At 44.0% G+C, this 12,155-nt stretch overlaps 1 protein-coding gene and 1 long non-coding RNA gene across 3 annotated transcripts in view; one reads left to right on the top strand and one right to left on the bottom strand.

The window, feature by feature from the left end:
* The window catches only part of CLDN10 (claudin 10), a 54,805-nt gene extending 49,296 nt beyond the window's left edge, over positions 1 to 5,509 (bottom strand). Inside the window, exon 1 of the mRNA XM_065678055.1 lies at positions 5,280 to 5,509. Within this exon, the coding sequence (XP_065534127.1) occupies positions 5,280 to 5,493 (214 nt within the window). The 5' untranslated portion in view covers positions 5,494 to 5,509. The remainder of the gene's footprint in view (positions 1 to 5,279) is intronic.
* Positions 1 to 12,155, top strand: part of LOC136013735 (uncharacterized) — a 66,080-nt gene that overhangs the window by 35,086 nt on the left and 18,839 nt on the right. The window contains exons 6-7 of one of the 2 annotated variants that reach the window (XR_010612351.1): positions 4,426 to 4,491; positions 5,220 to 5,334. The exons of the other annotated variant lie outside the window; for it this stretch is intronic. This is a non-coding gene — a long non-coding RNA (uncharacterized LOC136013735). Of the gene's footprint in view, positions 1 to 4,425; positions 4,492 to 5,219; positions 5,335 to 12,155 lie in introns of those variants that run through there. 2 annotated transcript variants of the gene reach the window in all.

Genomic DNA, 12,155 nt, shown 5'->3' on the forward strand with positions numbered 1-12,155 from the left:
GCCTGCGAAAGCCCCTACCCTCAGTGTTTTCCAGCTGGCCCTGCGCAGTTTAATCCTGGACTCTATGTATCTTTCTGGCTGCACATGCCTCAGTAGTCACACCTCTTTCCAGTTTGCCCCATAGCTCTGGACTATTGTGGTTCCAGGAATTGGCCAGAGCCAGGCAGTCTTCAGAGTAAATAGCACTGAGGTTTAGCATTCATGAATTTTTAGAGCTTGTAGATTAAAATCTTGGAAACAAAGAGCTTGAAGAGAGAACAAAGTTTAGCAGCAGGATTCCTTCTGAGCCACTTCAAAATGCCTAACCTATATTTCAGCTCTGACATCCAAAAATCCAGGTTTCAGAGAGCTGTCCTGCCTTGTAGGGTATTCCTGGGCACTGGATGCTTCTTCTGGAAATTACCACCCCTATGGAAGCCCTGGGTTTTGCTCTGGATCTACTACAAAGCTGCTGCTGGAACCAGCTTGGGAAAGATCTCTTGGATGCTTGGGAGTTAGCTCCCTTCTTCGGTTCACATCTGATCTGCCAGGGGCTGCTAGGTCAAATGTGACTCTGCTTCATGAGTGGCCCTGCTGCATAAGAATCAATTCCTTTCCTTACTTGAAAGAACCCTAAATAAGATGCACTATGTCTCAGACAACTCCTACCTGGGATGAACTGTTTCATTTACTTTCTCCTTTCACTTTTGGGGGTGAGGGAAGGGGACAGTGTGCAATATGACAGATTCCAAAAACATTTGCTGTATATTGTCATGGTCATGATGTCTTTTGACCTCTAGAGCATTACCACTCATCTAATGTCAGAACAGAGGCCACAAGCATGGAAAAAGGCTTGCTACAGTCGAGAAGCAAAATGTGGGAGCAGAGAACTTTTCATTACCAAGATTTAACACCCTATTTCCCTGCATATGCAAAAATACCCATGCCGGAATCAGCATTTCAATCAGTCTGCTGACCCTTCTGCCTGCTGAGAAATGGAGAGCACTTTGGAATTAAGCCATAAAACTCTGCAAAGAATTCTGGCCATGTCTCATGGTCACCATTCCCAAACACGTGCTACTGATTCTAGCATCTATTTCTTCATATATTGATGTAACTTTGCCAGTGCTGGTTTGAGGCTTTTTTCCCTAAATCAGCAAATGGATACTGTATTCAGAAAAACTGAACAGAGGGGTAGCTCAGACTGTCAAGCACAAATCAACCACGCCTCTCCTCAGTTAGCTCTTTTCCTAGAAGGATTTGCTTGCTACAGGAAATTTCTCAGTCACAGTTATAGTCTAACCTCAATATCAGACCACCCTGACTCTGTCCCTTTAACTACCTGTGGTATCCCTCAGCAGATCCTTCTGTGTCTGGCCATCAGCCTGAAGAAAACCTCCCTGACGGATTTCAGGGAGACCTGATAGCAGCCTTCTGGCACATAAAGGGGGTGTACAAAAAAAAAAAGAAGGACTTTTTACAAGGCATGCAGTGATAGGACAAGGGGAAACAGCTTTAAACGGAAAGAGGAAAGATCTAGATTAGACATTAGGAAGAAGTTCTTCACTATGAGGGTGGTGAGGCACTGGCACAGGCTGCCCAGAGAAGCTGTGGCTGCCCCATCCTTGTCAGTGTTCAAGGCCAGGCTGGATGGGGCTTCAAGCAACCTGGTGTAGAGGAAGGTGTCCCTGCCCGTGGCAGAGCGGGGTTGGAACTGGATGAGTTTTGAGGTCCCTTCCATCCCAAACCATTCTATGGTTCCATGACTTCTGCCTTCTGGCTGATGGCTGCAGCCATTCACCCCTGGATGACGGCCCAGACCTCTCCTCTTCCAGCCTCTCGAAGGTGCAGTGCTGATGCTCTGCCGCGTCTCTGCGTGCAGTGAAACGGTTCCTGTGCCGTGGCCGCCCACCGGGGCAGGCCGGGGCCGCTGCCTTGCCAGGACGAGGGCAGCCTGTGCGCCCCGGCCGGCTCTCCCGGGGGCTGCGCCTGCAGCACCATGGAGAGAGGAGCGGCCCGCAGCCCGCGGCAGGGGACTGGCAGCGGGCGGGGAGCGGGCAGGGAGCAGGCAGCAGATGGGGAGCGGGCAGGGAGCAAAAGGCAGGGCATGGGGATACAGAGGGCAGCAGGGAGCAGGAGTGAATTCTGTAGTCCCTCCCTCACTCTGCCTGCCCCCCATGTAACCCCACTTGTGTACAGAGCAGTGGCATTGCCCACTGGGAGTCAGGAGCTTCGGTTCCCAGGCTTGCTCTTTGAAGGGTCTTTATCGGTCTTTCTTACTGGTAAGGGGTTAACCAGAGGTTAGTGGGTTTGTTAAACAATATCGTGTCTCTGCCAGTTTGCATTTCTGGCTAATGCCATGTGACATGTGTGCAATGGGCCCTTGGTTTTGATCATGCAACTTCCGTAAGTGTATCTGGTGCACTGATAATCGTAACTAAGTTAACTGAAGAGACAAAGTTCCCAGATAATATTTAGCTTCAAGCTTGCCATATTTGCGTCAGATCTGATGAATGACTTTGCTGCATACTTTTCCCAGAGCAGACGATTTAATAAAAGATACTGCTTCTTCCCACAAGCGTTGCCTTAAATGACTGTAGTTACAACACTATTACTATTGGTGCTGCAGTAAATGAGCCGTACTCCTCCATGATCTTTCACCCTAATGTTTCAGTCACTGCAGCGGAGTCCACTGCAGCTGCACATGTGAAGGTACGTGTACATCTGGCAACTGCTCAGATCTTTTGGACACTGTTAGCAGTACGGTCGTGCTAACCCAGACATCCAGAAACATGAACCCCTCAAGACCTGTAGGTGGGTTTAGCTGCAGAACCTGAGCTCTTGGCTATGCTCCTATCTGCACAACCAGTCTTTTAGCTGGAAGTCAGTTCTGGTAAATACCTGCATAATGCCTATGACTGCAGGGTAATCCCGCTCAAAGAAACACCTCTGGAGTCCATTTTTTGTTTACTCTGATTTGAATAGGGAAAAAAAAAACAACTTTACACTTCCTATAGCTTATGTAAAAGCCTTTCTTGCAAAATCCTCCCAAAAGTGCAACCGAAACTTTAATAATCAAATGAATCTGCTTTGGAATAGGAGTGACTCATGTTATTTACTGCTAATGCTTTCTGTGCAGTAAGCTGAAGATGGGTAAGTAGGAATAGAGTGAGGAGCTTGCGTAACAGAGTTATCTTTGGCTATAGGACAAATTGCCAATAGATTCCATGAAATCATAAACATGCAAAAGAAAAAGTTATATTGCCAGCCCACCCTGGCATCACTATGCCAGTAATGATGATATATCGAGACTCGGAGGACAGAGATGGGAGTTTGTTACTTCTTTAATCTGAGTGTTTTATTGTTTTACAATGTAGGACGGAGTGAGAGTGCAAATCTCTTTCCCTGTTGAACTCTTGTTTCCACTGGATTACCAGGAGTTTATGTTTAGCAGGTTTTCCAAACAAAATGCCTCTTAGTGTTTATGCTGCATGTAACATTACCCTTGGCTGGTGCGTGCTCTGGCAGGTTAAAATTAGATTTCCTAAATGTCAGTGCAGCAGCTTGTTACTCTCTTATCTTAACAAAAGCGTGCTACTTTAATTTGTTGCGAGTTTCTTGTCAATGTTACCTTAACAGCAAGTAAAAAAAATCTCACTCAAAAGCTTCAGTGTGTATTTAAAGGATAAAAATGATAGTAATGATATGAAGTGGCAAATGGATTACGGATTACAGATTACATGTTACAGAACTAATTATTCTGAAAGCAGCTTTTGTACTACTAGTAATAACAATAATGGTAATTTCTAGTTGCTGAAGTACTTAACACTGCTTTAAACAAATTTTATCATATGTGCCTAAGAGGAAGTGTTAATTTTTTTTCTTTACATTTCAATGGAAATAATGCATAAAGGGTTATTTGCAAAGATACAATATTTCCTTTTAAAGCATATGTGTTAGTTTCTATGGCTTTTAAGTTATTTTTGATGAACAATGTTCTTAAAAGAAATAAAACTGTTCATATCCATTCACACCTCTCACATGTGATTTGAGATGGTTTGGAGCAGGGCATGATAAAATGTGTACTAAAATGATGCTGAGTTTTATATCAAAATCCTCTGCAGATGTAAGAGTCAATCTGTATGTCCCAGCACACAATCTGATGTAGCAAGGGCATGAGAGGCAGGAAAATGTATGAACTGGTAACATCCCCACATTTCCAGGTTTTCTCATGTGTGTGAGGGGGGTGTGTGTGTGTCTATGTAACACGGCAATAACCATATGACAGTACATATTATATCTCATTCAGCCACTGGCTATTAGTATCTTAGAATTGTGCTTCTTTCTGGTCTCACAAAAGCTTCAGAAGACTGCCTCTGTCTAGCCAGGATTTCTCTTCTGGTTTCCTAAAATACTAGGGTCTTAACCGATTTTTTCCTACTCTAGCCTGACTCCATCTTGCTTGTGTGCTGCCCATATCCAGGAGACAGCAGTCCCTCTGCCCTTGTCCTTGTGAGTACTCGTGCAGTTTCACTGAAAACAATTATCTTGCCTACTGTCTCGATGCTTAAAGAAAATAGAAAGAAAAGCCTTGTTCCACGCAGAACAAAACAGAAAACACATTGTGTAGCAAACTTCTAGTCAGTCCCTGCTGCTGAGAAAACCTCTCCCTGAGATAAGGCAAGAAGACACTGTTTGGATTTGAAAGTCATCTATCAGAGTGTAAAAACAATGCTTTCCATTAAAATGGACATTCTGAAACAGCACACCTTTGATCTTCAAAGTTAAATTATTAGCCTGCGATACAGCAAGTATATGCATGTGCACTTAATTCTCAGAACACGAATATCTGCATGGTATTTGTGGACGTGGCTTTTTGCTATCTAATTTCCTTAGATACTAAAAAGAGTGCTGATAGCTGTCACAGAACTTGCTATCTTTCCTCCTCTCCTCATCCAGCAAAGAGGATGTTTATTTTTTGCATGGAAATTAGAGCTGTAAACCAGTTTAGTCCTCTGCTAACAGTAATTTGTTACTGATAATATATTTACTAGAACTTTGTCTGGTATACTTATCACATATTACCAACCACAGAGTACAGCTTACTGTCTTTCTTGGAATACATATCATTCCTGTAAAGTTGTATCTGGTATTCTACCTACAATATCCTTTCCTTTTACTCATCACAATGCTTTAATCATAATCTCTTGCACAAGCCAAAATAATCTTTTTCTCCTCAGGCTCACATCTCGCAATACGCACGGCTTTCCATATGATGCAGTTAAATTACACTTACTTACCTTCGACTTTGAAGATAGTAAGGTGAGGTCTGCAGTGAAAAGCACCCAGTGCATTGCCGGCACAGTTCATCCAGAGACCCTGGAAAACCCAAGTTGCAGTGATAACAGATGATGCTCGACTAGTGACTTTCCACTCATTTGATGCAGTAGCAGCAATAGCAGCTCCTAGCCCACAGAAACAAAATATGAAAGCTATAATCTGTATTCCTAGCATGTTTCTCTGTAAACCCAGGGACTTAGTAATGCCACTGTGTGGAGAGAAAAGTACTTCAGTCATGTGAGTAAGCAAAAAGGCATAACATAAGCAAATTACACTTGAAGAAGTTCAGTAACGCTTGCTATGGAAAGTTAATGTGCCTGAAAGAAATTGTCATGCTTGAGTGACTCAAGAAAGGCCCTAGGTGTTATAACGTCGAGGAAGAAAGTCAAGGTACAACTTTATGGGAGCTAATTACCAGTACTTACTTACTAATTTCTAATTGTAGAAATTAATTAGAGTGTTTCCATATTTTTTCAATTAAGGTATTCCAGTTAATGCTTAATTTTCAGTTAATTGGAAACTTACAACCATTGCGGCTAGCAAAATAAGTTCAGAGTCCAAACTACAGCGCTATTTAACAGATTACCATAACATTTTTGGAGGATCGCACAACACTTGAATATTTTTAGAAGGCTGTGAAATTGATTCAGCCGTCAGCAGCCAGCATTTAAGCAGCTCTAAAACAGTCGTATCTTGGAGGCAGCGTCTGTGGATGCATTTGCAGAGTAGCAAACCTAGGGCAACAACAGAACAGCAAGTGGTCCCTGAGCAGTGAAGCAGCTGCAGTAGTCAGCAGAATGAACCTCGTGCAGCCCCCACTGAGAATTCAATGGTCAGTATAGAAAATTTACTGCTTCTTATGGAACGTCTGCTCCGCACGATGAACATGGTGCAGAAACACCTGTCCCACCACCGACCGAGCTCCTGCAATCACGCCATGAAAAATCCTCAGAGAATATAACTGATTTAATAAAATGGCACCTTTAAAGTAGCAGCCACCTACAGCACCGCACTGAAACTGCTATTCTACTTCCAGTTCCTGAATATACTGTCATTACTGGTGTGGGACCTACACATGGTTTTGCATTTACTGTGTACAGTTCTGGTATCCCCAGCATAAGGACATGGAACTGTTGGAGGTAGCCCATGAGGATGATCAGGGGGCTGGAGCACCTCCCATATGAAGTTAGCTAAGAAAATTGTTTTTCAGTTGCTTATATGTTGCTTTTCAGTCCGGAGGACAGAAGGCTGCTAAGAGGTGGAGACCTCACAGCAGCCTTCCAGTATCTGAAGGGGGCCTACAAGGATGCCAGAGAGGGACTCTTTATCGGGACTGTAGTGGTGGGACAAGGGGGAATGATTTTAAACTTAAACAGAGTTGGTTATAAGGAAGAAGTTCTTTACTGTGAGGCTGGTGAGGCACTGCACAGGTTGCCCAAAGAAGTTGTGCCCCATCCCTGGTAGTGTTCAAGGCCAGGTTGGATGGGGCTTGAGCTACTTGGTCTAGTGGAAGGTGTCCCTGCCCATGGCAGGGGGGTTGGAACTGGATGATCTTAAGGTCCTCTCCAACCCAAACCATTCTGTTTTTATTATTCTACATGTGTGGCCCTCACTCTTTTAAGATAGCGTCTTCCAGCTTTATTCATGCCCCTCCTTATTCCCTGATCCTTTAGTCCTGTTCTCTGAAAGAGAAGCATGTACCTCTTCTCTTTGGTGTTGCCGTATGCTGTTTGGTGACATGAGATCACCCTGGCTACGGAGCATACGCCGTCACTTTTGACAATGGCAGTGGTCTATTTTTTTTCTCTTTGGGTGCCTCTAGTGTTGCTTCTCCCTGTTACAGCTGTGATAAATGCCACACTGAATTTTGGCATCAGAGTTTTTCTGTAGACTTCCCAGACCTCAAGTGTGGGTAATCAAGTATGCTGAAATATCATTGACATTCCATGTGAAGAGCAAGAGGAGCTTTACTGAGACTGTCCGGTTGAACCATCACCTGATACTTCCACTTTAACCAGCCTTTGCCTCAGGGCTGAGAAGTAGGCCCCAGAAGTATGATTATACAGAACAGATAATGACACTACAAGTAGGAATTTCTTTTCAGAGTAATTAGTAGGCTCACTTCTCACATGTCAAGGGCAAGTGGAAAGCCTTTTATTGACACAGCCAGCTTGAGACACACAGAAAGTTGCTTTGCTATAGAGAAACACTATAATATAGCAGGTTGTTTTAATGGTGAGGACAATATTACACAGACAGGAAGCAATTTTTCCTGAGATGTCATTAGGTACCTTTATTCTTTTGAAACCATCCCAGTGACAGGGGTATTGGCTGGGTGCTCAGAGAAGCTCAAAGACATGTTTTACATTTAATGCTGAATTCAGGCCTTGTCCTGGACTTTCTCTGAGTGTTCTCACTGATCCAGATAAAAACTGTGGCTCTTTTGGGCTGGAAAAGCAAAGGTGACTGGATGCAAACACTGTCCCACCCCTCCCTGGTCTGCTTTCTGCTGTGCATAGCAGCATGCCTCACCAGCATAGCCTGTGAAGAGCTACCGTGGTTCAGCAGGAGCGGGCTACCTGTGTCCTTCTTAGTGACCTGGATCAAAGGCAGTGGTGCTTCCTCATGAAGACCTCGTTCTTTTAAACCTATCATGCTAGGAAAGGGTTTCACATTTCTGGTTTTAGATAAACTGCTATACAAACTCCTAAGTAATTTCTCCTTCTCACTCTTAGATGATCATATACAAAGGTTCCATCCAGTACACATTCACTCATGAGTGTCATGCCCCTGGGACACAGAAAGTCACTTACTTTAGTGGAAAGTGCCTGTAGGCACCACTTGAACTATAGACTACACTTTTACAGCTTAAGGAGGACTTGGTGGTTTCTTGGCCTTTATCCTGATTTGTCTCTAGTGCATGACTTTGTGGAAATTCATGGTTACAAGCACTTCACCCCGTGTTGTCTCTAGGCAGTTAGTGTGTGAGTGATAACTGAACTAAACAGATACTTAAGTGATAAGAAAGAAGTAAGCAGTCCTGTTTACAACCCTCATTTCTTCTATAAACTGTCAGGAAGCAAGTTAATCAGTCATTTAAGAAGTTCAGGGAAAAGTTGAAAGTTAACCTGTTAATGGCGTTTTCCATTATACCAAAACTTCTTTTCTCTGTTACTGAACAGACAAAAGTTGGAAAACAGCCGGGTGCTTAAGAAGTGTTTAAACACAGAGCTGGAAAAGGGAAAAAAAGATGCCACAAGACTTTATCGAACTATTTTCCCAAAACTCCACAGATACACTAGGTAATTATTTGATGTATTGCAGAGTGTTTAATTCAATACTCTGTCAGTAACATGTCATATTCCTACTGATATTCTCCTTATAAATCAGTCCAGTGCCAGTTCTTAAATGGAATGACACCTTTGTGGCAGGGCAAGATTGTTTATATAGGTAATCTGTGGCCTCCGGTTTGTGATTTCTACTTCAGCCTATGTTAACTGTTGTAACCTACTAGCTGGTTGTAACCTACAAGGCTGGTATTTTGGGTAATACGATCTGACGGCTGACAGTATATGTTTCTCTCAGGAAGATACAGACTCTTAGCTAAACTGAGTTAGCTGTGGGAAAATTTATGGTAAAATTACAAAAAGAACGAAGTGCAAATCAATCCTGATGTTATCTGCATAAGAAACAGGAGAGCTCTGCAAAGGAGGCACCTAAGGTAACAGGAAGAAAGTGTCCCAGATAAATAAGCACCAATGCCAAAGATCCCTCTGCAGAGTGGGTGGACAATGCAAACTGATCCTGAGCACTGTGGAGGAAGTTATGAGAGGCCTAAACAAACATGAAGAAGTTTGGACATGCTGTAAAACTAGAAGTTAAAGAGACTGAATGTATAATTCATGACTTCTGGAGAAGCTGAAGAAGTAAAAGCATTGTGCAAAGTGGTGAAGAAATCAAAAAGCCCGGAGACATCACTACTTGAGACATGGCAAAGGCTAAGCTGTATGGCAATATGGCTGGACCAATAACACAAACACAAAAAGGGTTCCTGAGAACTGGCAGCAAAGTATGAAATAGTGTTGCAAGTAGAATTCCAGTTCAGTGCCAACTCCTGCTGGCTCTTCCAGATGCACGCACTGCCTGGGTAAACAGACAAAGGCTGAAAAGGCACCTCCTACAGAGGAATTTCAAGGAGCAATGAAATTCCTAATAATGGAAAACTTGAGGGAAAAAGACAACTGCACATTTTGCTATAGCAAAAGGACAATATCATATTATGATGGCATGAAGTTGTGGTTTGAGATATTTGCTGCTCACCTTGCTACTCATGAAGTGCTGGCTGACATACGCAGAGAAGGTAATCTCAGAGTCTTATGCTCATTCCAAATTTTTATTCAGGATGCAGTCACAATACAATAATATGATTAGTGTTACATGCTACAGTATAATCCTCTTATTAATAGTACAGTTATATTGCTGTAGGACAGAAACTTCATGTACTCATCCCTAGAAGAAAGAAGGAAGCTGGGAAACAGGGAGAGAGGGTAATAACAGAAATACTGTGATGTAAGTGCTACAGACACACATAAACTCTGAAGAAAAACATCACAATGATGAAAAAAAGTATGAGTGGCATCCAAGTGAACTCAACCTTGAGAAAAGCCATGTAAGGGCTCTGAGTGCATCCTCCTCTCCTGGAGGTTTGGCTGCCAGGGCTTGGGGTCATCTTACAAACAGTGCAGCCGAAGGCAGTGCCTTCATGCTGAAGATGTGGGGAGGCTCCCAGACTCCCCTCATGATGCTGCAGGGAAGCCATGGCAAGCCTCCCCCTCCATGCTGTGGGATCTGCTTTTAAGCTGAGGCTCCAGATCTTTGCCCTTGCAGGAAGCCATGGGCTGCTGATCCTGTGCTGGCCCCTGTCCCTGACCTGCCAAATTGACTTTCCAGCTTGACCTTGGACCTGCCTGATTGTCAGGGACCTTTCTGGCTACCACTGGGCTGTGTCTGACCCTGGTTGCTGTCACTATGGACTGCTGCTCCCCTGCCTGCCCTGCTCCCTGGCTGGCATGGTGGGGCAGGTCCTGCTGCCACTATGGGGAGCCCCCTCTGCCCCACAGTGCCACTCTCAACACAGCCTCGAGCCCTCTGTGACCCCCGGCTTGGCCTCTGTTACGGTGGCACCTGAAGCCCTCCACCCACTGCTGAAGCTCCCCGGGGGCAACCCCAACTCCCCCCATGCTCCCAAGCTCCTCAGGGATTGCCTGACCTGCCCTGGACCCGACAATAACTCTCCAGAAACATCTGCCCAGACCCATCCCACCTGAGACAGGGAGCTGCATGCACCATGGAAATAGCTCCATAGGGACTCTTGACCCAGCCTGGGACCCATCAGACCTGGTGCCCCCAGCTCCTGGCTGGGGGGCGGGATGAGAAGCTGTAATCCAAGTGTCTGCGCATTAACAGCAGAAACCATGGTAGAACTGAGGAATCAGAAATCCTGCTATGTCTGATGATGTGTCTGTCATTATCTGATTATATGTCTGTCATTGTCTGATTGTGTTAGTCGTTCTGAATAAGTGCGTTTACAAGTACATGCAAATAACCCTTCCTGAGTACTGTGCTGTTATTGAGTAAGAACACAGAGAGAAAAAAGCTTAACATGAAGACTATACCTGAAATAACACTGTATATTTTGAGGATAAGGTCCAACTATGCCAAAGTAATAAAAATTGCATACAATATTTTGACACACAGTAACAATGTTATGAAAATTAATAATGAGAATTAGCTATACTGTGTTTTGCAGATCAGAAAAACACTTTGTTCCGTCACAATATTCCACCTGATAAGACAGATCTTTAACATTGCAACACACAAACAGATGGCAAAATTCTCTCTACGTATCTTTAGCCTATCTATCTCACAAGCAGTGTGGCAAACACATCTCTTTGCCTTTACTAGCCTGCCATGGTACCAGCCCTCTAGGGTGCTATCACTTCATATGGGATTTAGGCAAGAAGGAAAAAATGCGTTGCTGCCTTCCTGAACCAATTCAACTCAACACCTCCTTCAAGAGGGTGCCTCCACCCAGCCCACTTCCCATTCTGATGTGGTAAGGAAGCAACCCCTCCTCTGAGTTGCTGGACACCTGCCAGAGTGCAGCTCTAATTTGCTATGCTGCTAATCATTCTTTTGCTAAATGCAGTAGAAACGTATCTGCTCATGGGCACACATAGGTACTCCTTTTGCCTTAAATATCTGAGACACTGAACACGATTGCAAGTTCCTGAGAGCAATGACAACCTCTCCTGCTCACGTAAGCCCTTAATACCACCTTGTCTACTTCGCAAAACACAGAATTATGCCTGCACATCCAGGCATCAATTCCCATGACCCGCCCGTATGATCCTGAAAATAGAATTTGGTAGAGTTTAGAACCTTTATGTCACTGAGAAATCATCTTCAATAAGGGCGTTGACACATTTGTTTGTCACCACTGACATCCCATGACATGTCAGACACACCTCTTCATTACTGTAACCAAGGTCTAATACCAGGATTTGGATGTGTTCTTGCGAATCCTTTGGGCTGCTCCAAAAAGCAATTCAAAGAGCTCCATTCTTGCTCCAGCTGTGTTTTCCTCAGATCATTACCTTTAGAGCAGGAAAGGACTTTTGGGGTTATATATTCTACTTTTCCTTCTTGAATCTTAGGGGTACTGCTTACCCTGCCAGAAAGCCCAAACCTAGTGTTTCATACCACACATACAGATCAGCTTTCATGTCTGGCTGGTCTCCAATCTTCCCTTCAGAGGGAAGCTTATTGCAACGTTC

The sequence above is a fragment of the Lathamus discolor genome, chromosome 4 (assembly GCF_037157495.1).
Source record: "Lathamus discolor isolate bLatDis1 chromosome 4, bLatDis1.hap1, whole genome shotgun sequence".
In the NCBI taxonomy this organism is placed as follows: domain Eukaryota; kingdom Metazoa; phylum Chordata; class Aves; order Psittaciformes; family Psittacidae; genus Lathamus; species Lathamus discolor.